General features: G+C 36.6%; 1 protein-coding gene across 1 annotated transcript in view; it reads left to right on the top strand.

The window, feature by feature from the left end:
* The first annotated feature begins 3,158 nt into the window (after positions 1-3,158).
* ALG8 (ALG8 alpha-1,3-glucosyltransferase) overlaps positions 3,159-26,647 on the top strand; it is a 43,011-nt gene continuing 19,522 nt past the window's right edge. The window contains exons 1-7 of the mRNA XM_044666005.1: positions 3,159-3,265; positions 5,114-5,192; positions 11,659-11,852; positions 15,668-15,777; positions 19,046-19,113; positions 20,501-20,627; positions 23,587-23,690. Coding sequence (XP_044521940.1) covers positions 3,159-3,265; positions 5,114-5,192; positions 11,659-11,852; positions 15,668-15,777; positions 19,046-19,113; positions 20,501-20,627; positions 23,587-23,690 — 789 coding nt within the window. The remainder of the gene's footprint in view (positions 3,266-5,113; positions 5,193-11,658; positions 11,853-15,667; positions 15,778-19,045; positions 19,114-20,500; positions 20,628-23,586; positions 23,691-26,647) is intronic.

Genomic DNA, 26,647 nt, shown 5'->3' with positions numbered 1-26,647 from the left:
TTCTGGGAAGCTCCAGATAGGGGAGGACCCTCAGTGTGGAAGCCAATCTTCCCACTAACCAGTCATCACTGGGTTCAGGCATGATTCTTTGTCAAAACTCTCAAACTTAACTACTCCAATTTTCATGGCCTTAAGAATTAAAAAGATCTTTTACTCACAATAATCCAGTACGGAAGATTAGTCCAATTATGATTATTCCCATTTTACAGATGAAGAAGCTGTGACTTTGAGAAGTGGATGATTAGCCCAAGATCACTCAGTTAGTAAGTGTTTGAGAATTCAAACGCCAAGTTTCCTTAACCCTGAGTCTTGGACAACTAGGTGGCATGGTAGATAGAGCTCTGGGCCTATAGTCAGGAAGACCTGATTCAAATCTGGCCTCGGGTACTGACTAGCTGTATGACCCGGGGCAAGTCATTTAACCCTGTTTGCCTCAGTTTCCTCATCTGTCAAATGGGCTAGAGAAAGAAATGACAAACCACTCTAGTATCTGCCAAGAAAATTCTAAATGGAGTCATGAAGAGACAAATACAACTGAAAAAGACAAAAACAAATCTTAAACAATCTCTGGTATACAACAAAGCAAAAGGAAAATAACAAGGGCAACATGGTATAATAAAAAGATTCTTATATTTTGACATCAGAGACTTGTGTTTCAATTCTGGCTCTGCCATTACTAGCAAGGCTCTTCCCTGATATGAGCCTCATATTCCTCATGTATAAAATGAAGATAATAATGTTCACATGACCTACCTCTTTGGGTCATTGTGAGAAAAGAATTTCAAAAATCTTTAAGCACTAGGAAATGGGAACTATTTATGAAGGTTTTTAGCTGTCTGCAGCTTCAATAGAAATACCAGCCCACCTCCTTAAAATGATGTTGTCTTCTAGAATATGTTGTCCAAAGGGACTTAGAGGAAGCTAGAATTTGAACCTTCCATTTGCAGGGTTCCTTTGAGATCAATTCATCACACTGACAGCATGTCTAATATTACCTTTCTAAAAGGACTATCCCTTCCCACAGGTTATTGTTTAAGATAGTCAAATCATACAAAGACTTGCTTTTTTTCTCTCTCTCTCTCTCCAGCTCTTTTTAACAGCAAGTTTCTTGAGAACAGAGAGAACATTTTCTGCAACCTCTATAGTAAAGTGCTGTGTCTATAAATGGATTCAATAAACATTTATGGAGTCAAATAAATGGAAATACTACATGTCAAGAATGTTCACATTTTCAATTTTGGGCCTTGTGATCAGAAATTCATTCAATGTTTTCAAAAAATTTTAAATCTTTATTAGGGCAAAGCTCTATGCTAGGTGCTAGAGGAAAAAAAATTAGTGAAATTTAGTTAAGACAGAATTTTATTTAGTTATCTATTTAAGATAGAGTCCTATCCTTTATTAAAATTAACTAGTCTAGGAGAGCTGTAACCAAGATAAAGTAACTGGGGCTTTGTTGCAGAGTATTAACATCTATAAAATTATACTAGGCAGCCAGTGGAAAATTACATAGTAAGAAGGACCACTTCACAAAAGAGCATACACTATTATATAACTGATACCTTGAAGAGTTTCACAAAAAATAAAATAAAATGTCTGGAAAGACAGATGATCAGAGAAAAAAATACAAATGTATTTGGACTGCATGAATTTAATTGCATAACTAATTACATAGAACTTCAATTACAAATCTTTCTTCTCCTACAGGTTGTGCTTCTAACTTTACAGACTTCTCCTGGAACACCCCTTCACCATGGCAAGGTCTTCCTTCTTCTCACATTGATTAGTTCCTTGGGAGAAGGGGAGAGTCCATTTTGGGGCTAGACCCAGGCTAGTCAGGCTTCATTCCTCTCCCTGCTGTGCTTCTGACCCAATGGACTGGCCGCTCTGTACTTCACCCACCTCCCAATTTTTCAGCTCCCTTTTATATATTGCTCCTTCCCCATTAGAATGTAAGCTTCTGAAGGGAAAAGACTGACTTTCTTCTTGCTTGCTATTTGTATCCTTAGCTAGCACTGCCAGCCCTATTATTAGTTGATCTAAGTCTTCTAAAATGGTGCCTAGAAGCAATCCATGGCATAATGGTAGCTTCAAAAAGTGTTAGACTACCTCCAAATCTAGTATTTTATGAGGCTGAGCTTATTAAGTTAAAAATAAATTGGGGTGGACTTTGATTCGAATTTGACCTCAGAAACATCCTGTGTAACCCCAGACCAGTCACTTAATCCCAATTGCCTAGCCCTTGCTGCTTTTCTGTCTTAGAACTTATACTAAGACAGAAGGTATTTTTTTTTAATTGGTGAAAAATCGAAAAATTGGAGCCATGTGTACACGGTGAGATCAAGGAGGCATTAGGACTCCAGACGTCAGGCTTTATGGATGTCCAGTCTCTAAATTAATCCCTTTTGGATCGAGTTTTGAATGGTCACTTCAGTGTATAGTCCTGAATTTATTTCGTCCTAAAACAATAAGCACATACTACGTGCTTATCACCGTGCTAATCACTGTGAACATAAAGAGAGGCAAAAGACATTGTATGTGGGCAGTATAGGATGAATGGATAATGTATTGTATTCATGTAAAATCTCAACCACCCTGCATCTCACTCCTACTCCATTGGAGGAAAAACCTGCTGACAGAGGGATCCAGTTCTGGATTCAGTTAGAAGCCCTGGCACCAATATCGTCCTATTCCTCACTGCCTGTGTGACCTTGGGCAAGCTGAGCCTCGGTTTCCTCAGATGTAAAATGAGATGGTTGGATTAGTCGGCCTCTAAAGATCCTTCCAGCTCTAAATCTATGACCTCATTCTAAAGATGGCGGGGTTGGGTTGTCTGGAAGCACGAGAACGAAACGCATTCAGAGGGAAAGACTGAAAGGACTTGATTAAAACACATTAGCTGTCTCTAGGCAGTGCGCAAGCGCAGAAGAAGCGCAGGCGCAGAGGAGTCTTCCTCTGCCGGGGGCCCGAATCGAGTTGGGGGTGGGGTAGGAAAGAAGGGAGAGAGGAGACTGGTCCACGCGGGAAATTCGAAACAGCCCATCCCCCTCTCTTTCTACGCTCGCTAAGAGAGTTTCTGCGCATGCGTCCAGATCCTCGGTGGTGTTCCCGGCAGTTGGCGCTACTGATAAAGTTGGTTGAAAGAGCGGGAGCTGGCCACAATGGCGGCGTCTGGGGCCGCAGTCAGAGATGGTCGTGACAGCTGGCTGGGATTCTTGTCGGTGGCGCTCGGAGTGTCTCTGCTCAAATGCCTCCTCATACCCACCTAGTAAGGGAGTCGGAGGGAGAGCGGACCGGGTCCCGAGGGGGGGAAAGTTGGGAGTGCGGAGGGGTGGCACGGCCCCACCTTCAACCCTACGGCTATCTCTGAGGCAGCAGAAGGGAGGATCTTCCGGGGGAGAGAGAGGATACCTTAGATTCCCTGGGACCCCTTTGTCTGCCCCCGGTGCTCCCCAAGCCTCACTCGCCACCCGCCGAGGAGATCCTGGCCTTAGATTAGAGGCCATCGAGCCCTAAACCCTAGGCTTACAGGCGGAAAAACTGAGGCAGGAAGGTGCTGTGACACAGCTAGTAAGTGCCCGCGGCCCTATTCCAGATTCAAGACCAGCCCCACTACGTGGTTTCTATTCTGTTCGGTACCGAAGTATTCTATTAAACCATTACTGTAAACTATGTCCCTTATTAAGTCTTGGGAAAAGCTGAAATCAGCTCCGACCTCCTGTACACCAAGGCCCCTCCCCTCCCTGACATTCTTGTGTTACAGGGTCTTTCCCAGTTCTGTCATTCTTTATTCTTAGGGCCCAGTTCTGACATTCCATATTCTAAGGTCTCTCCCAGCACTACATTCTGCGTTCCAAGGTCTTTCTCAATTCTGTCATTCTGTGTGGTAAGGCTCCTCCTAGCTCTGACATTCTGTGCCCCCCCCCCACACACACACACACATTCAGTGTTCTAACCCCCAACCCTGGGCTTTGACACTATTCAGAGGGCCCTTCCAACTGTATCTCCTCTATCAACAAATACGCATTAAACACCTTTGAATGGGAGTAATGCATTCCTTTTTTTTTTTTAAACTTTTTACATTCTGTCTTATAATCAATACTGTTTTTTGGTTCCAAGGCAGAAGAGTGGTAAAGTTTAGGCAGTGGGGGTAAAATGACCCATCCAGGGTCACACAGCTAGAAAGTAGTTGTCTGTTACTCTGATATTCCTAAAACAATATCTGACCATGTTACACCTCTTTTGTGCCTCTCTGCTTCCCAGGATAAAGTAGAAACCTCTCATTCTGTTACATTTAAAACTTTCAACAATTCATTACCTCCTGAATTTATGGTCATGTCATGTTTCTCCTTATGCATCTGTTCTAGTCAAACTGGCATGCTAGGTATTTCCCCATACCATATTCTATCCCCTACCTTCATGCCTCCAAACAAATAGTTCTGAGTGTCTAGAATGAACTCTTTTTTAGCATCCTCCTCTTATGAATCCCTAACTTCCTTAAAAGCAGAGCTCAGGTCCTATTTCCTACTTTATTCAACTTGTAAATATCTCAGAGATTTTTGAAGTGTGTAGACCTGCTTGTTCCTACTTGAAGGTAACCTCAGACTGCTATGCTTTTAGTTCATATATCTAATTTTGTGGGTCTTTTTCCTATCTGTTTACTGTCACCTGACACTTCTCTATGCAGAAAAGTTTTTTTTTTTATTCCTAGCTTGCAGTATACTAAAAAAAAAAAAAAGAATAATTAAGTTTATAAGAATTGTGTGGAAAATAGCCTAAATAGCCTTTGTGTTTTAAAAGTCCCTCTCTGGGTAAAATGCATGAGTTTTATGATAGTTGTTTTACCTGCTTAGAAGTCTTTTTCCTTTACTCTTGGATTTATGTTCTAGGATGTTGAGATTGCCCCAGTCTGACCTTTGGATAAGTTTGTTATTACAGTAGTAATTGCAAAACTAGTTGTATATACTTAATGTCTGTTTTATAGGAGGATAAATTTTGTATTAGGAAATATTACAGCCCTTAAGAATGGCCATGTGAAACCAAAATATAATCCAAGATGCTTTAACATAGATCTAATCTCTTATTGAAAGAGTTTTGTTTGGTTTTGTTTTGGTAGTTATTCTACAGATTTTGAAGTACATAGGAACTGGCTTGCCATCACTCACAGTTTACCATTATCACAGTGGTACTATGAGGTAAATATGTTTTGTTTTGTTTTTTAATGTTAAGCATATGTTGTCTTTCTTCCTGTGGGGGATTTGATTTGAATCAATATGCATCAATGAGGAGAAAATAGTTTCGAGTTACAAAGTGTCACAGTTTCTGAGTTGGAAGAGATCACTAGCCCATACCTGAATAAGAATACTAACAAATGGCTATCTGTCCCCTACTTGAAAACTTCCAATCAGGGGAGACTCCTCTGCTCCAGAGGCAGCTTATTCCACTTTTGGCAAATTATTATGAAATTCTTCTTAATATCAAGCCTAAAACTGCATCATCCATGCAACTTTTACACATAGCACTTAGTTCTGTACTTTGGAACCAACAGAACAATTCTAATTCCTTCCTGCCAGCCCTTCAGATATTTGAAAAGAATATCATAAGATCATAAACCTAAGTGTAGAAGAGACCTCAGACTATAGCCCAGTAGCTTCATTTTTCAGATGAGAAAACTGAGGCCCAAAGAGGTTACATGACTTGCCTGAGGTCACACAAGTTAAGACTCAGAGGTAGAATTTGAAACAGGTCCTTTGATTCTAGAATTAATTGGCTTTCTCTTCATCGTGCTGCTGTTTAGTCTGTTCTCATATCCCCTGAATTTCTCTTCTCCAGGCCAGGTAGACCCCATGCCTTAAATTCTTTTAAGATGAATTCAACTTCTTTCACTGTACTAGCTAACCAATATCTCCTCCATTAAGCAAAAGAATAAGGTTCAATTTAATACTTTTCATGATTCTGCTTCTTATCTTTCTTTATCACTAAGAGTAAATCACTTACTTCAAAGTTTGTTTCCTAATTTATAAAATTAGTCTTTGGGTCTTAAGATTAATACTTCAGGGTTTGAGAAGCCTTCTGAGGAGATAAGATTTAGGCAGCCAGGAGATCATATGTGAGAACCAGCCTCAACAAGTTAGGAGAAGGGGTAGAAGATATATAGGTGTGGACCTTTATGTACGTTGTCTAATTTTTTTAGATATTTTGATTGGCTTTGTTGATTTTTCTTCTGATCTCAATTTTTAAATGCTCTGTTATATGGGATGACCTTTGGACAATGAGAAAAATATACAGGGATAGTTAGCTTATGTAAAAACAAAAGAAATCAATAAAATTAATTATTTTCAATTTATTAGAATTTGTTTCTTTTTAAATTTTTAGTTTCACATTCTTTCCCTCCTTGTCACCCATTGAGAAAACAAACAAAATTATTAATTACAAGTGTGAAATCATGTAAAACATATTTCCATATTAGCCATATCACAAAGCAAAAAAAAAAAGCTATGCTTCACTTTGTGCTCAAAGTTCATCATCTCTCTCTCTGAAGATAAATAGCACTTTTTCATCCTGAGTCCTTTGGAATTGTCATGGATCATTGTGTTAATCAGAGTAGTCAAGTCTTTCAGTTGATCATCATTACAATGTTACTGTTACTTTGCACAATGATCTGGTTCTTCTCACTTTACTTTGTATCCATTCATATAGGTCTTACCATGTTTTTTTGATACCACTCCCTCATCATTTCATATCACACAATACTCTATCACAAACATATTCCACAACTTGTTCATCCTTCCCCTATTTGATTAACGTCCCCTCAATTTCCAATTCTTTGCCATTACAACAAGAGTTGCTGTAAATATTTTTGTACATATAGGTTCTTTCCCTTTTTCTTTTATCTTTTTGGGATACAGATCTAGTAGTGGTATTGCTGGGTCAAAGGATATACACAGATTTATAATCCTTAGGGCATGGTTCCAAATTGTTTTCCAGAATGGTTGGACCAATTCACTACTCCACCAAAAGTTCATTAACTTATTTATTTTCCTTTATCCCCTTCAGCATTTGTCATTTCTAATAGGTATGAGATGGTAACTCAGAGTTGTTTTAATTTGCTTTTCTAAAGCATTTTTTCATATAAGTATAGAAAGTTTTGATTTCTTCTTCTGAAAACTGCCTGTTCACATACTTTGACCATATATCAATTGGGGAATAATTCTTATTTTCACAAATTTGACTTAGTTTTCTGTGTGTTTAAGATACATGGACTTTATCAGAGAAATTTGCTGTAAAAATTTTTGACATTACTCATTGTCTATGGAACCTCTTATCAAAATGCAGTTTCCCAGGGGGCAGCTGGGTAGCTCAGTGGAGTGAGAGTCAGGCCTAGAGACAGGAGGTCCTAGGTTCAAACCCGGCCTCAGCCACTTCCCAGCTGTGTGACCCTGGGCAAGTCACTTGACCCCCATTGCCCACCCTTACCAATCTTCCACCTATGAGACAATACACCGAAGTACAAGGGTAAAAAAAAAAATGCAGTTTCCCAGATTATCTTTTAAAATTAGTTCTGTTTTTGCTTTTTTTTTTGTTTGAGTTCATGATTGCTACATGCACATTTTTATTTCAGCTGAAACATGATAGATTCTGCTCTAGCCCTTATTTTAATTCTATGTGTATCTTTCTGTTTTAAATGTTCCTTGTATACAATATATTGTTGGGTTCTGATTTCTAATCCATTCTGTTATCTATTTCCATTTTGTGAGTTAGCTCCTTCCATTCACATTCATAGTTATGATTACTGTGTAGTTCCCTCCATCCTAATTTCTTTTCTCTCTCTCCCTTGCTCAAAAGTCTGTTTTGCTTCTGGCCATTGCTCCCTTAATCTACCCTATATTATAATTTCCCCCATATCTCTTATCTCCTTCCCCTCCTATTTATCTATTAAATAAGATAGATTTCTATACCCAACTGAGTATATTTGTATATTCTTCCCTCCTTGAACCAATTCTGATGAAAGCAAGGTTCAAACATTGCCACCACCCCAACTTCACCCCATTTTCCCTTCCTCTATAAATGCTCTTCCCTATATGTCTCTTTTTTTAATGCCTTTTTATATAAGAAAAATTTCCCTATTCTCTCTCCCTTCCCCTTTCTCCCAGTACATTCCTCTTTCTTATCACTACATTTTATTGGCAGAGTAGATCATTCTAACATAAATAGACTTACACCTATGCCCTCATATGTAGACTCCTATTATGCCCTAATAATGATAAAATTCTTAGGAGTTACATGTATCATCTTCTATTTTAGGATTGTAAACAGTTTAACTTTATTGAGTCCCTTAAGGTTACTCTTCAAGTTTACCTTTTGTCAGATTTTCTATTCAGCTTTGTTCTTTTCATTAGAAATATTTAGCAATCCTCTTTTTCATTAAACATAGATTATTCTTAGTCGTAATCTTAGTTCCTATGTCTTCTGCTCCTTTAGCATAAAAACTGCTAAAGTCTTATGTGATCCTGACTGTGATTCCATGATATTTGAATTATTGTGTGTGTGTGTTTGTGTGTGTGTGTGTGTGTGTGTGTAAAATAATCAGGTTCTGTCTGCTTGCAATAGTTTCTCCTTGAACTGGGTGCTCTGGAATTTGGCTATAATATTCTTAGGAGCTTTCTTTTGGGGATCTCTTTCAGAAGATGATCAAGATTCTTTCCATTTCCATTTTATCCTCAGGATCTAAGAAATCAGGGCAGTTTTTCTTTATAATTTTCTTTATAATCATAATCTCTTTTGGTTGTGACTTTCAGGTAGTTCAATAATTCTTACATTATCTCTCCTCAATCTATTTTCCAGGGCATTTGTTTTTTCTATTGAGATTATTTCACATTTAATTCTATTTTTTGTTCTTTTGACTTTATTTTGTTTCTTGAAATTTCATGGAGTCATTAGTTTCTATTTTCCCAATTCTAATTTTTAAAGAGTTCTTTTTTCAGTGAATAAAATTAAATTATTTTAAAATAAAACAAGAAAGCCTGATTACCAGACTGGGCACAAGATGATGACCTGGAATCTTTCTAAGGCTATTTGCAATGAGATTTGGTAGAAAAAGGGATTCTGTAAATGTTGAAGCAAGTAGACTTCTGGAAGAAAACATTTAGAGAGGGCCATGGCAGACTCAGTATTTTGGCCAAAAGAGCCTAAAATTTCTGGGGAGTTAATGTAGCTAGCTTCTTTGCCAGGGCAATTTGAGCAATTGATTCTGAGTTTCTTAGAAATGGCAATGAAATCATTTTAAAACTAAATAAAATACTTTTAGACTGTATCCCTCTCCAAGTCTATCTGAAGTTCTGCTAAGTAGTTTTGTTCCTCTTTCTCTCTCATATACCCTGTCTCTCTCATGCTCTTGCTTTCACTCTCATATTCTCTCTCTCTCTCTCTCTCTCTCTCACACACACACACACATAGAGCTAGAGTTAACATAAACTATACTAATATCCCTTCCACATTGCAACTTTCCCCTCACAGTTTTATTATATCACAAGTTCGCATAAGAAATTTAATGGGAATTTGGGGGGAGTTTTGTGGAAGCTACAGGCTATACACAAAGGCCAGCAGACAACAAAGAAAAAATTTAGAAACTCAGAAATGTATAATTAACGGAAAATCTAAAATAAGATGCTGTAAATATCCTATAAAAGAAAAAGAATAAAATTCATATTTCTTCTCTGGTATTAAGGGAGGGCCAAAAAATTTTATATGTATTTTCCAGATTGTAGGAGTGCCATGCCCCTAACCCTCACAATGTGGAAGATGACTGTATATCTATAGGTGACATATATACAATTTAGATTCATCTTATTTTTCATTAAACTTTTAAAAATGTATTTAAAAGAGGTAATCAGTTAGGTACTATTATCATTTTTAATATATTCCCTTACCCACAAACAATTAGCATTTCTTTAGCTATTTAGGTCTGCCTTTAATTATGTAAACAATATTTTGTGATTGTATTCATATGTTCTTAAACATATGACATCATATACCTGTGGTTCTACAATCATTCTTCATTGTTTGGAAGTATATAGACTTCATTTAAAATATTTTACTGTAAACTGAATAAATTAAGTTTGTCAACAAAAATAAACATATAGAATATCTTACATAAAACTCATCATTTTATAAGATAGAACTAAATAAACATAAAATAAGCAATTTGTTGGTATAGGGACCTGTCTAGTAATGCACTTTAACAATTAACTCTGAAACTTACATAGTCTTTTTTTAGATTTCATTTTCATTTTATTTTTGGTTCTAAATTATTTCTTTCCCCTTTCCTATCCCTAGCTCATTGAGAAGACAAGAAAAACAAAATCTATTACAATACATATAGTAATACAAATCAAATTCCAATATTAGCCATGCCCAAAAAAAGAAAGAAAGAAAAGAAAAAATGCTTTAATCTTTACTGAGTCCATCAACTCTCTCTGGAGATGGATAAAATGTTTCATCATAAGTCCTTTATTATTGATCATTACATTGATCAGAGTTCCCAAGTCTTTCAAAGTTTATCATCATTTTGCATAAACTTATATAAGTCCTTCTAAATTTCTCTTTTATCATCCTTTCATCATTTTTACAGTACAATATTTTACTACATTATGATACCATAAACTATTGCCATTCCCCAAATAGATGAGTATTCCCTTAGTTTCCAATTCTTTGGTACCACAAAAAGAGCTAATCAATATTGTTGTTCGTATGAGTCTTTCTCTGATCTCTTTAAGGTATAAACTTAGGAGCATTGTCATGGGATTTAATAGCTTTTTCAGCATGGTTCCAAATTGTTCTCTAGAATGATTGGTCCATTTCACAGCTTCACCAACAGTGCATTAGAGTGAAATACATTTTTGGACACAAACAGTATGGAAATTTGAATTCCTTGACTATGAATATTTGTTACATAGGGTTTTTTTTTTCTTTTTTGGAGAGGGAAGGTGGGTGGCAAAAAAACTAAATGGTTGATAATTGAAAAAATTTTAATTTAAAACAACATCAAAGGATCTTAGCATGTTAGAGCTGTTGCTGGGAGCCATGCAGAGTTTAGATAAGACATGTACTCTCTGCCTTCATGGAATTTGCATGTGGGGTGTAAGACAGATTAATATAAGGCATAAAAATCGGTGTGATGTAGTGGAAAGAACTGGACTTAAAGTTAGGAAAACTAGGTTCAAATTCTTTTTAAGATACTTAACAGCTCTGTCACAGTGGACAGGTCACATAGCCTCAATTCTTTCACATGTAAAATGAGGAAAATAATGTTTATACTACTTATCACACAGAGTTGTGAGGAAAATACTCTTTGCAAATCTCAAAGTGACCTATATTGTAGATGTAAGATTATTGTTATAACACAGTTATACTTGAAATGTACATTGGTCCTAAACTCTGTGATGTCTAAATGGGAAGGTTGTTACCAAATGAGATCAGGGAAAGCTTGAAATATATGACATTTGCATTTAAATATATGAGAGGATTGCATTGTATTGGTTTATATCCTACTTAAAAGTAGCTTGATTCAAAAGTGATGTTTTTAAAAGATTTGTACACTGTTTTTCTTTCTTTCATCTCTGACTTTGAGTGTGTGTGTGTTCTCTCTCTCTTTGACCATAGGCAACTTCAGAGTGGACTTTAGATTACCCTCCATTTTTTGCATGGTTTGAATATGTACTGTCACACATTGCCAAGATTTTTGATCCAGAGATGCTGAATGTAGAGAATTTGAATTATGCCAGTCCTAGAACTGTACTTTTCCAGAGATTTTCCGTCATCTTTACAGATGTTCTCTTTATCTATGCAGTCTACGAGTAAGTCTAAGTATTCATGTGGGTCAAGGGAGAAAATAATGCTTCACAGATTAATTTGTTCTCATGTCTTATTTTTTAACAACAAAACTATAATAGCAATGACTTCAGAAGTTAAAAACTGTTGTACAGTATGTAGAACAAATAGTTGAAATTTAAAAAAAATTAGGAAGTCTCTAGTGTGTAATCAGTGTAGGGGCCTATTTGAGATGTCAGATTCAGACATAAGCAAAAAGTATCAATCTGTTGAAGGATGTGATATAAGCTCAGGTAATTATATTCAAAATAGGAGATCACAAGCACATAAAAGAAGCAGGGAGAAAAAGTGTTGTGTAAAGCCTGAGAAAAGAAAATTATTACAGTATTTGATCTCAGAGCTGGAAGGGACCTTAGAGATCTAGTCCAATCCTACTATCCCCCTTTTATAGAGAAAATAACTGAGACCCCAAAAAAGGAAATTACCAGCCCATTGACACATAATAAATAACATAGTATTTGAGTCTTGGTCAGAATTCTTAACCTATTACCCTTTCCAACTATACCAAACAACCTTTTTCGGGGTGGGGGTGGGGGTGGATATATATATATATATATTTTTTTTTTTTTTAATAGAGGACTGGAGGGGAAAAGGAAAAGCCAAATGCCATTAACTTTGACTTATGGCATCATCTGCTTTTTTAGAGGGAGGTCTAATTTTCAAAAATTGTGAAATCACTGTCTTGATTTACAGTCTTTTCAGGAGCTGGTAGGTAGTGGGATTTGAACTTTCTTTTTCAGTCAGCTAGATAAAGGCAGGTTAAGTGGTGCAGTGGATAGAGTCCTAGGCCTGGAGTCAGGGAAGATGAGTTTGAATCCAGTCTCAGATATTTACAGTCTATGTGACCTTGGGCAAGCCAAAAAATCTCCAATTGCTGCTTTTCCTCATCTGTAAAATAGGGGTAATAATAATAGCTCTTACCTCCCAAGGTTATTTTGAGGATCAACTAAGGTTTATAAAGCACTTGGCACAGTCACTGGCTTATAGTAGATGCTGTATAAGTGCTAGCTATTATAAAGTATGTGTGATGCTTTGAAGACCTTTAAAAGACTATATAAATATAAGCTCTTGTTCTTTTAAACTAAAGATCTTGATTGTCTTCTTGGTAAATTTTACATCAGGCAAAAATATTTAACAAATATTTTTAAAGGTCTACTATGGGTAAGGCCCTATGCTAGACATGGGGGGGAGAAAACAAAATAAATAAGATGTGCCTTAAAATCTAGAAGGAAAAGAGATACAGATAGCCATAAAGCAAAGTAAAATATGGATGAGTTCTAGGGAAGTATAAAAAAAGGAAGTAGAGTCATATGCTCTTATTAGCTAGAGGGATCTGGGAAAGGCTTTTTGTGGAGAAAGTAACATTTGTGTTGACCTTTGTATAATTTTAAATATTATTCTACTCAACGGAATAATTAAGCAAGGGAGAAAGTGGGAATAACTAATTTATAGCCCCTCCACAATTTAATATTATTTTGTTTGAAATGTGTAAGTTTCTAGAATGGACAAGTACAAAAATCCATTCTACATTCAGATAGAAGTGATTTGTTATTCAGATATTATTCAGATAATCAATAATTGACAATATGTCTTGTTCTTTATTTGGTCAGTATAACTGTTAAATAGACTGTGATATCTGTTTTTCCACATTTTCACTTTTAAGAAGATATGAAACACTTTGTGCCCTCCAGTTCTCAGAATTTTATGGTTCATTTAAAAACAAAAAGGTCTAAAATGGAGATTTTCATTAGAAGCAGTATAGCTTAAAAAGTAGAGTAGCACTGTTTCTAAGGTGTTTTTCAGGCTCCCTTACTGACAAAGTATCACATATTAGGTCATCTTTTCAAATCACCCTTGAGACTCCATGTGCCTGGTCAGTAGAGTAAAGGAATAAAGAGGTTATTTTTAAAGAAACAATACACTAAAATCATAGGATCTATTGCTGTTAGAGGCCTTAGAAGTCATCTGGTTCATTTTCCAGATCAGGAAACTGGCACCTAATTAAAAAAAATGATTTGTCATAGGTCATACAGGTATTAAGTGGCAGACCTGACATTTGAATCCAGGACCCAGGATTTAACTATCCATATATCTTCTTGAAATCTCTCCAAATTACCACCAAAGAGCAGAGCTACTCAAAAATTTATGACTTTCCTTAATGATAATTTTATCTTTCTAATGTTAGAGGAATTAATAAGACCTATTCTGCCCTAACAAGGAGAGACTGATTGTCAAAGGAAGAACTGTTTAATACAGGAATTTTGTAAACAAGACATCATAGATTTCATGGTAGAGAAGGAGAGGAAAACTGTGCATTATTTTATATGCCTCCTATAGATTTGGAGAAATTAAATTTCTGTGAAGTCAAAGAAAAAATAAGGAAGCATAGTGGTCTAATAAAATTGTGTAAAAACTCAGATATTTATAGGAACCACTAAATGATACATTAGGATTGCTGCAGGCTGCCTATTGACTTAGAAAATCACATAATAATATTATTTGTAATATTTAATTTATTTCCATCCCCAAATACTTTGGGTTACACTTGGGAGTATTGTACATCACCTGTAGCCCTTGGACCACATGTTTGATATCTTTCATCTAATATTTTGCAAGAGAAGTTGACTCAACTGGAATAGGAAGCTCTCTTAAGATTGAAAATTCTGAGGTCACAAGCAGAAATTATTCCATTGAGGAGAGAAAAGGAGGAACTCCCTAAAAAAACTGATATGAATGTACAGGGGATCCATCAACAAACTCAGATTTTAAAAATATATATGTAGAAGGGGCAGCTAGATGGCTCAGTGGATTAAGAACCAGACCTAAAGATGGGAGGTCCTGGGTTCAAGTTGACCTTTTTCACTTCCTGGCTCTATGACCCTGTGCAAGTCACTTAACCCCCATCACTTAGCCCTTACAACTCTTCTGCCTTGGAACCAAAACACAGTATTGAGAAGGCAGAAATAAGGGTTTTTAATATTAATTGGTTAATAAATATTAACATTTATATACATGGAGAAGATGGAAGTAACAAAGAATGAACACAAGTAGTGCCAATAAGCTTGATTTCAATATCTGAAATTGGCTTAAAGAGCTAAAGATACTTAACCTGAAGACTCAGAGGAGATATAATGTCTGTCTTAAGTGTGTAAAGGAGCAACGGGTAGAAATTGCAAAGGGGTAAGTTTAGGTTTAATGTAGGGGGAAACTTTCTAGTAATAAAATTTGCCTCAAAAGGACCATCTCAGAAGTTAGTGAATATCCCTTCACTGAAAATCTTCAAGCAAAGACTGGATAACTTCTTGTTGAGTTTTAGAAATAATTCCTAGTCAGATACATGTTGAACTAGATGGCATCTGAAATCTCTAATTGCTCTTAGATGCTTTGATTATTTGGCTCTAAATCTAGTGGTCTTTAAAGGTTTGTTGACTCCTTGTTCAAAATAGAGGAGAGATTGAAAAATTTCTGAGTTAGTGTGGTATAATGCAAAGAAGCCAAGATGTAAGTTCTACTCTGGGCTTGTACATTTCTGTGCTCTTTTGCCATGGGCAAATCACTCAGTTTTCTCATCTGTAAAGTAGATAATATTTTTACTACCTTCAAAGGATTGTTGGGAGGAAGTAAACTTCAAAAGCTCTTCAGAAATATGAATTGTTATTGTCATTTGTTTTTCCTTCCAATTCTAAAATAGGTGGTCCTTTAAATTCTAAAATTTGGTCTACTTTTATAATAATGAAGTCATTGATATTTCTTCCTTATTCCTTCCAATATTTTCCTATAGGTGCTGCAAATGTGTAGAGGGGAGAAAAATTGGTAAAGAACTTAAAGAGAAACCAACATTTATTCTTTCAATTTTACTTCTGTGGAATTTTGGATTGCTAATTGTGGACCGTATCCTTTTAATTTTGTATATTTTTTCATTTATCTCATGTTCATATAAGACATAAAATTAATACTTTCTGTTGATGATCATGGTGAAATTTTAGCTTTTTATGTTTAAATATTGAGTCTTAGTAGAATTGGATGAGTTTTAAGTTTTCTCTTATCACTAAAAATGTAGTGATTTTCCATCATGTCCATAATTTTATTACTGAACCTAATGCAAATTCCATCAAACCTGTGTTCCTTCTTCTACCATAGAGGGGCTGAGGTGGATCCATGGTTAAAACTTCTGGTTTAGTGGGGCATAGTAGAGAAAGTGCTAGATTTGGAGGTGTGTGACTCTGGGTAAGCTACTTAACCACTCTAAGCCCATGTCTCATCTGTAAAATGGAGATAAATAGCATCTACCTCCCATGCTTATCATGAGGATCAAATGAAATAACATATGGAAAATGCTTTGCCAGCCTTAAGCACTATACATATATGTGTGTGTATAGATATATGTTAGCTTAATAAGTCATTATTATTGTTAGCTTTTAGCAAGAGCATTGCTTTTGATTTCAGTTCATCTGAGTTTGATTTCCACTTAGCAGCTATGTGACCCTGGGCAAATTGCCTTAGATTTGTCCCCAGCACAAAGATAATGAATATTTGTGTTACTTACCTCTCAGAGTTGTCAAGAGGAAAGTGTAACTATGAAGTGCTATCTCAATGAAAGCTATTAATATTACTTTCAAATTCCGAGGCCTGCTGGTGTTCCCATAGCATTATCCTTCTGGGTAGAATGGTGACAGGGTTCAAGTGGAATCATCCTGTTATAATTCCATTGTCTCATTGGAGCAGAGCTGCACAAACTTCCTCTCTATTAGTCTTTAAATTTCAAGGACAAAGAATGGTTGAACTATGAGGAAGAATAACACTACAAGTATTTCACCCCTTTCAATGAGAGGAATATAAGGTAGAATTAGAAGCACTGCATCTCTGCTGCACTAGTCACAGAAGTGAGTTATAAGGCAACTTAAGGTGAGGAGACCTGGGATCCAGGCCCAGCTGTGGCACATACTGACTGGTTGACCATTGGCAGCTCAGTCAGAAATAATGCCAGTGATATCTCAGTTATGAAGAAAGCATTTAATGTAAACATGAAAGTGCTTTAGAAATGTGAGCTATGTGGTAAGGCCAGGGTCTAATTCTATAGCAAGTAAAATATTAAATCCAAATACATACCTCTGGTTTTGTGATTTCCTTTGTTGACCAAAATGTCACAATGAACCAAGCTGTTTCTTCTACATTTGATTGTGATTAAGTAAAATATGTTTTCTTCTATATTGGTCATTAGTGATAGTCTAACCTTTGAATTAGGATCCATCAATTCATAGATCTTGAGCTGGAAGAGACCTTAGACATCATGGCATCCAGTGCCCTCTTTGTACAAAAAGGAGAACTGAGGCTCACAGGATTTGTTCAGTGACTTCCCCACAATTGTATTCATAGAGAATGAGTGGCTGCTTCTGGAGAGAACAAAGGCTCTCTGATTCCAAATTTCCACACTGCTAATAATGAATGGCATTTCTGTAGCCCTTTTAAGATTCACCACAACCTTGTGAAGTAGGTAGTATAAGTATTATTATCTTCATTTGACAGATGAGGAAATTGAGACAGTTGGATTAAATGGCTTACCCATAGTTACACAGCTATTAAGCATTAGAGCCAGGATTCAAACCATATCTCTTAAGTCCAGCTCTCTACCACTCCCTCAGTAAGACCTGTTAGTATGAGTACCTATTTTAGTCTTTTTGTGAATACAGTAGTTTTGCTCTGAATTTTGCTTGCTCTTTGTTAGTAGAATCAGTCTATGTGCTTCTCTCATGCCTCAGTTTAATACTTAATGTGATTTAATCAGTTTATAACTCCCTCTACTCCTTAGGAGAAGGTCTTCATGAATTAATATGACTGACCCTTCTTTGATTAGGAGCTTCTCTGTGCTTACATAGATTACTGCTCAGAGTACAGATCAAAACCATTCTGTTCCTGGTTCCATCTTGAAGGTTTCTAGACTGAGTATGATCTGCCAGAGTTTATGCTCTCCATTATTTAGCCTTCCAGGGTAACTTCCACACCATGATTATTCATTGGAGGAAGACTTAATGGAGGCTCATTTGTTAATACCTTGGGAAAAAATGTGGAAAATTTTGTTCTGTATGTCCCTCCTGCCTTTTGTGTATTTCCCAGGAGAGCAACTGCTTAGCTATCCTGGTCCCCATACATTATCATTATTAAATCAGCCTAGGGGAGGGGGAAGAGCTAAGTGATTAGCCCTAGGGAGTGATCAGTCTAAGAAGAGGTTAATTGCTGTTTAACAGCTTTATTACCTGGGGCAGAGGGTTTCTTAAATTCTGGTCTTCCCACTTCAGGTTCAGTTCTTCTACTTAATATAGTGTAAAGTTTTGGTGGTGGGCCATCCCTCAAAACTGATTGATAAGGAGAATTGGTCATTCAAGGAAAATCAATCAAAATATGGAAGTTAGAAGGAAACATTAAGCTTGGGGACAGCATGGGGCTAGGGGATGATGATATAAATTTTTTGAAGAGGCCATATATACAGCGTTAAAACCAGAATGAGCAAGAACAAGTTTTTAAAAGGCTTATTATTAACCAAAAATACCTTCTGTTTTTAACATTGATATTACGTTTTTTAAAAAATCAAATTTGAAATTCTTTCATTTTCTTCTCAAAGTGAAATCTAAGAAATATATTAGACAATTTACCAAAATTGAAAATGCTTTTCATGAAAATTCAAGAAGTAGAGTTCATCTTAGCACACATTTATATAGTGTTTATAGTTGAAAGAGTATCATCATTACCACAACCCTGTGGTAAGATTATTTAATTATCTTCGTGCTGAAAACAAGGAACTGAAGTTCAAAGATCACAGGATTTAGGTTACAAAAGGACATTAGAAATCATCATCTAGTCCAACTCTTTCATTTTAGGTTATGTGATCTTCCCAAGGTCATACTTTTTCTCCCTACCTATAAATAGTAGAGTAAGGATTTAAACGTTGGTCCAAATCTAGTTTTCACTTTTTCACAAACTAGACAGCCAAGATTCAAATCAAGTTTTCTTGTGCTTAGTCCAATATTAAATAATAGTTTTGTGTTTAAATCATCTTTAAAAGTATTTGTAATTACTGTTCATATTCCTCTCCATTATTTTGGGCATGGTGGCAATTTTGAATTTGGGATCTTCCCTACTCTTTCCTTGACCCAAAATCCAGATATTCATTTTCAGTACAATGGTTTTTTATTTGGATTAATGCTACTTTCAATTGCTCGATTATTTCAGGTAACCACAAAATGTACTGGAAACAGATTTTTCTTTATTTTTTAAATAAACATAATTTTTTAACTCTCAAAGGCTCCAGGAAAGAGGTACTCAATATGTTGAGTCAGTAGATTCAGGCAAGTTTGCTAAGTTCTTGATGGCTGACCCTCCCAGTGTCCAATTTGCCTCTTCATTTTTAAGAAGAGGAACTTGAACTACAAAAGCTTTTCATGTTTGGACAGCACCTGATTATTGATATTCTAGTATTCATATTTAGGGCCCTGTGTTGTTTTTTGCATTCAACAACATCTTCAGGGAATGTTAAATACTGGAATAAATTAAAGTACCAATGGTATGCTATCCAAATCCAAACTACCTTTTTAAAAGTTGTCTTTTTGAAAATTTGACTTTAAAACTAGGTTATGAGTCTAAATCATAAAAATTAGTGAAGAGCAAACAGGAACCTTCCCACTTTCTTCTCTATCATATTTCTCCAGTTTATTTAGGTTGAATTGACAAAAGAATGAGAGTAAAACAGGGAATTTCATTATCCATGTTGCAATTCTGTTGAATTCTAGGACTATTTACTCATCTCTTTTTTTAGAAACTATCAGCTTTTTAAAAAAGAGTACTACCTTCAGCTCATTCCTAATATTTATAGCAAGGCACTAATCTAGTTCTTGGTCTTCAGGTAATTGCTCAGTAATGTTCTCTGCCTTTGAATTCAGTGGCTACTATTTGTGGGACCATATGCAAGGCAAACATCAAGTGTCATCTTTGTCCTAGATAGAATTTACAGCTTCAAAAAGGAGATGTGAGCCTTACCCAGCTATAATAGGAAACACAACCTGGCAAGGGCCCAAGCAAAGTTCAGAGTACTGGTGAAGGAATAAGGAAAGATGAGGGAATCCAGAAAAACTCCATAGAGGATGGGAGAAAGAGGATGGAAAATCCATTCAGGAGCACTCAGAGGAGAGAGCAGGGCTGGAAAGCCTGGGTATGAAGGGACAGAACCAGTGTCTCATCTACCATCAGGTCCCAGCCAGGTGGTATGTAACAGGAGGGATGAAGAGGAAGAATGTAGTAGGTCCTTCTTAATACCATATTATGCATGACTTCATTCTGGGCCTTTACACTCCCCTGTAGCCAAGACCTCCATGGACTGGGCAGTTTGTGTGCCTCCAACCATCAGGAGAATCTCAGTCTCCCCCATCACCACAATGATATGCAATATAGAGTAAGCTCTTCTGAACGTTCTATAGTATGGCAAGGAGGTAATGGGAATTGGATTCCCCGGGGTACTGAGAAGGTATTAATCATAACATATACCTGCTAAATTCAGTGCACAAAACTAGCTAAAATCACTTCTGCACACATTCAAGTAACTTTTCTCTTTTAAATCTCCCAGAAAAAGCATTTGGAAGGAGCATTTCTCTTTGCCATTCTCCTGCATTTTAAACACATCTACCTTTATGTGGCTCCAGCTTATGGCATCTATTTGCTGAGATCTTACTGTTTCACTTCAAATAATCCAGGCAAGTTTCAGAGCCATCATATGGTTTGTTTTTCTTTACCAACTTCTCTGTCCCAGGACCTGGGAACCAGACTACCTGCAGTCCAGGGTTGATCTCCTAATCTCTGATTTAATCTACTCTTTTCTGTTTTTATCCATTCTTTTTTCCTTCACATTGTAAGAGCTGGATCACAGACATCGAAGAGAAATAATGGAATATTGGGGTTAAAAGGCATATTAGAGATGATCTAGATTCTAGTCCATGAGCCTCATTTTATAGATTAGAAAAATAAGGTTTTTAGAGATAGAAGCAATTTGTCCAGGTTCACACAAATAATAATTGTTCTGTAAGATTTTAAGATTTGATCTTGAACTCTTATTGTACATAGGCATATCAGCCCTGAGTCTCAGTTTCTTCATCCATAAAATGGAGATAACAATATTATATTTACACTATTCATCTAATGTAGTACATATCCCTAGAAATTAGAATAGTGCCTGGCACCTAGTAGGCAATAAATACCTAATTTGTGGACTGACTGGGAAAAGTAAAGTGAGAAAAAGTGTGATTGAGCTGTTATCATCATCATTATTGTATTTAAATAGCAGATCCAGGTCTTTGTTGTTCATTTGTTTTTCACTTGTGTCCAGCACTTCATGGCCCCATTTGGAGTTTCTTGGCAAACATCCTGGCAGCAGATCCAAACTAGCAATCCTCTCATTCTTTCATCAGTGTTCTTTCCATTAGGCCATGCTTCAGTTCAACAATAGCATGTACCTACTTATTGAGTATACTGAAGGAAGTATAAAACTGAGATAAAATATAAAGCTTGCTTTAATGGAATTTACTGTCTAGTAGGGCAGCTAGGTGGCACAGTGGATAGAGTGCCAGACTTGTAGTCAGGAAGATTCTTCTTCTTCAGTTCAAATCTGGCCTCAGATACTTAATAGCTTTGTTACCCTGGGCAAGTCACTTAACTTGGTTTGCCTCAGTTTCTTCATCTGTAAAATGTACTAGAGAAGGAAATGGCAAACCACTCCAGTGTCTGCCAGGCAATCCCCAAATAGAGTCATGAAGAATTGGACATGACTGAAAAATGATTGAACAACAAGGTGTGTAAGACACAAGTAGCAAAATGACACAAAATTACATACTGGATTTGTAGTCAGAGGACCTGGGGCAGATCCCAACAGCCAGTTGTAAGAGGGAATACAAAACTGGACATAGAATCAAGACAACCTGAGCTAGATCCTGCCTTAGTCAGTACTAGCTCTCAACCTCAGTTTTCTCTTGTGTAAAATGGGACTAAGAATAATAGCACCTAATTCATAGGTTGTTGTGAGATTCAAATGAGAAAATACATGCAGAACACTTTCTGAGCCTTAAAATACTAAAGAAATATTGTCATCATCATCATCACCATCATCATCACATCTATGTGGCTTATAACCTGTGTAACCATATGGAAGTCACTTAATGTTTCTGAGCCTCAGTTTCCTTATCTGTAAAATGAAGAGGCTGGACGAGATGATCTCCAAAGTCTCTATGAGTTCTAAATTATATGATTCCTTGTGATAATTGTATTGTAGAAATGTAGACCATAGTTCTGGGCCCTCTTTTTCACTTGGTGACCTTGTTTGCTCACATTATTTCAGGTAATATCTCTATACTGATAATTCTCAATTATAGAATTTCCAGCCCGAACTTCACTACTCACCTCCAGATTTGCATCTTTGCTGCTGACTATTAGACATCTCAAACTGATGTTCCATAAATAAATTCAAAATTTCCAAACCTGAACTCATTAACTTCCCCTTAATCTTCTTCCTTTCCAAAGCTCCTTCTTATTGTCAAGGACACCACCATTTTCCTAATCACCCAGGCCTGAAACTCACTTGTCCTCCTTGATTCTTCACTGTCCCTCAACTCCCTAAAACCTTCAGGATCAAATATAAAGTCCTCTGTTTGGTGTTCAAAGCCATTCACAACCCTTCCCTGACCCCCCCCCCCCCCCTCCCTTTCCCGTCATCTTATCCCTGACTTGTACCCCAAGTGCTGTACAATGCAGGGACACTGGCCTTGCTGCTCCTCCCACAAGTCATTTCATCTCCTGAGTGGACATTTTCATTGTTTATCTCCCATGCCTGGAATGCTCTCCTTCCTCATCTCTGCCATCTGGCTTTCTTAGCTTCCTTCAAGTCCCATCTAAAATCCTAACTCTTGTGAAATGCCTTCCTGATGCCCCTCAGTGCTGCTGCTCTCCCTCTGGTGGTTACCTCCAGTTTATCCTGCATAGATATTTGTGCCTAATTGTTTACATGCTGCTTCCCCCATTAGATTGTCAACTCCTCAAAGCATGGACTCCTTTTAGCCTTCCTTTGTATTCTCTGCACTTTACACTGTTCCTGGCATATAGTAGGTGCTTAATAAATGTTTATTGACTGGCTTAGAAATGTCATTACTCAAATGAGATATTAGGAAAAGCTTCATGAAGATGATTATTAAGTGTCTTTTATATACAAAGATGAGTAAGACGTAGCCCTTACCTTCAAGAAGCCTCTTATCTGGGGCAGGTGGGGGCTCAGTGGATGGAGAGCCAAGCCTAGAGATGGGAGGTCTTGGGTTCAAATTGGACCTCAGACACATCCTAGCTGTGTGACCCTGAGCAGGTCACTTCACCCTCATTGCCTAGCCCTTATGCTTTTCTGCCTTAAGACTGATACTTAGTATCTATTTTTTTTTAAACCCTTGCCTTCTGTCTTAGAATGGACACTCCCGTCTCTAGTCCTCTCTCTCTATCCACCAAGGCATATAGCTGTCCCCTTAGTGTCTATTCTGAGACAGAAGGTAAGAGTTTGTTGTATTTTTTTTTAACTTCTAGTTTAATAAGGGAGATGAGATGACCTCATTGATCATTTTAATACATGTTGTGATATTACTTCTCTTTCCTTTTGCTAATTATAATGTTTCTCTTTTGTAGATGGTTCTGTCAGATGGAGCAGTTTCAGCTTTTTCCGACTAATTACCCTGGGTTTCATTGTTTGCATTGTTTCTGCTCTTTCTTTGGGTCCTTTTATAGCCATGGTATGTATCTTCCTTACCTTGTTTTTAAACAACACATACATACGCATAAAGATATATAAATATTATACATATGAGAGCAAAGTCTTCCTAAGTATATCATTCTATGAAACTTGTTTACTTAGGCTAATAGGAGTTATAGCTGAAAAGAGACCTTAAGAGATCACTTAGGTGGCACAGAGGACAGAACACTGAGCCTGGAATCATGAAGACCCAAGTTCAAATTTAACATCAAATACTTCCTAGCTTTGTGGCACAAAAGAGTGCTTAACCTCTTTTTGCCTCAGTTTCCTCAACTGCGAAATGACCATCATTAACAGTACCTACCTTAGGATCAAATGAGAAAATATTTATAAAGTGCTCAGCAGAGGGCCTGGCACATAACAAGTATTATATAAATGCTTATTATATTGGGGAAAATTAAGCAAAAAATAAAAATGCAATACAACATAGTTATTGTTAATTTATGATTTTCTAAATCACTATGTAGCCCTGTTTCTATTTGGCTTTGATGTCACTAATCTATTCCAGTTCCTTAATTTAACAGATGAGATGCCTCAGGTTCAGAGCAGTTAAGGAAGCAGGGGTGGTAGCAGATTTGGGATTAAAACTTAGTTCTCTGACTTTAAATCCATTGCTCTAACAGAACACTGGCATGTGTGCAAAAAACAGCTTCACAAATTGGGACCCTACTATGACCTCTCAACTCTCAAACTTGATGGGAAGGATCCAGATGTTGATGTCAGTTATTCCCTTCACTACAGCAATAATAATATCTCACATTTTCCTTACAACTAACTACATGGGGTAATACAAGGAAATATTTTTATTTCCATTTTTAAAATGAGGAAAACTGAGATGATAAAGATAATGTAACTTGGCAGGACTAGAATTTTAAACCTGATTCTCCTGCCTCTGAAATTCATGTTCATTTTTTCTGCAGCAACATGCTGATAATATTTAGGTTGGGAATTTCTACTTTCTATAGTTTGACATGTTAGTTTGGAGTAAATAGCAATTTATAGTAACACTATAGACCAGATTTTCTATAAGCACTACATGAAAATCATATAGAAATTTCATCCAAGGCAATTATAAATATAATTTATTATGAATGTGTGATTTATTATGAATTTATATTCATAAATGTGAAATAAATGTTACTAATTTAACTTTTTTTAAAGACCTTTCTCAGGGGCAGCTGGGTGGCTCAGTGGATTAAAAGCCAGGCCTATAGACAGGAGGTCCTAAGTTCAAATCTGCCTCAGATACTTCCTAGCTGTGTGACCCTGGGCAAGTCACTTAACACTCATTGCCTAGCCTTTACCACTCTTTTGCCTTAGAACCAAAACACAGTATTGATTCTAAGATGGAAGGTAAGGGTTATTAAAAATAAATAAATAAAAAGACCTTTCTCATACAGGTTTTTATAAACTACTACTTCCTTCCTTCTTCAGTTTCCTTCTTTCATTGTCTTTGCCTTTTTTCCCTCAAATTTGTACCTTTGTTGTTCTGTTCTATAAGCCCAGTTCCTGTTTATGTTTATGTTTTGTTTTGTTTTATAATTTTTTAAACCCTTACTTTCCATCTTGGAGCCTTGGCTCCAAGGCAGAAGAGTGGTAAGGGCTAGGTAATGGGGGTTAAGTGACTTGTCCAGGGTCACACAGCTGGGAAATGTCTGAGGCCAGATTTGAACCTAGGACCTCCCATCTCTAGACTGGCTCTCAATCCACTGAGCTACCCAGCTGCCCCCCAAGTTCCTGTTTATGTTGATCTTACTTATTATATCAGTCAGCACATTTACAATCTAGTACACTATTATACCCATGTTCATTAGTATTCACAGGAAGAATATATAATGTTCACAGTTCTTTAGGGTCTCTAGTTATTCCTGTTTCAGAGCCCAGAAAACTGATCCCCAGGATGTTAGCTGACTTGCCCAGGGTCACATAGCTAGTAAATAATAAAGCCAAGCCTTTGAGCCAGTTCTTCTAACTTCTGGGCTAGGGCTATTTTTACTACATGAGGCTTCCAGTCCTAATTATATTTCAAATAACATAGAGGTTTAGATCAAAGGATTTGATTCTTTTTTTTAAACATACATACATACATAATTAAACAAATAAACAAACAAACGAATGGATGCATAAATAAATAAATAGATGGGTGAACATATATATATGTGTGTGTGTGTGTGTGTGTATATATACATATATATATATAAAACTCTTGCAGTGCATTGGTAGATGGCTGGCTAAAAAATGTTCTACCACTAGAACTGGAATGTGGAACTTTCTATTTCCAACATAGTGATCTATATCAGGCTTTTTCTGAATAATTCCTGAAGCAGAAAAGAAGCGAATGACTTGGTTCTGTTTGATCTCTTAAGTAATTTCCCTGTTTTTTCTCACCCAGTAAAGGCAGTAATATTAATAATTTATGTAATAATCATTGTTTGTTCAGGTATTCTTTAGAACCTTGTTGAGGTTAATATTGTGTTGGCTGTATTCTACTTGGGAAAAATTCACTTTTTTGGTATATTTTACACTGTGGCACAGATGACATGGAATAAATTATTCTTTTAATTTTATTCTTAACCCTTACTTTCTGTCTTGGTAACAACTCTTAAGACAATAGGGCAAAGGCTAGGCAAACAGAGTTAAGTGACTTGCCCAGGGTCACACAGCACACAGTGTCTGCATCCAGATTTGAACCCAAAACTTCTTCAGGCTTGGTGCTGTATCCACTGAGCCACCTAGCTGCCCCAAATGATCCTTAATAAGAATGATAATGATCAAGGAAGAACTTTCATTTACCATACTCCATTTGTCTTCAAAAAAACACCTCAAAGCCTACCTCCAGGAAACCTTCTTATAGGTGTGCTTAGCAGAAAGAACACTCTCTTTGCATCTCTTATTCATCAAATAGAGATGTGTTCCAAGTTATACTAAAGGTCTTCT

Source organism: Gracilinanus agilis, chromosome 3 (assembly GCF_016433145.1).
Source record: "Gracilinanus agilis isolate LMUSP501 chromosome 3, AgileGrace, whole genome shotgun sequence".
NCBI classification, from domain to species: Eukaryota; Metazoa; Chordata; class Mammalia; order Didelphimorphia; family Didelphidae; genus Gracilinanus; species Gracilinanus agilis.
The sequence above is the reverse complement of the archived record's forward strand: the minus strand, read 5'-3'. Positions and strand labels throughout refer to the sequence as shown.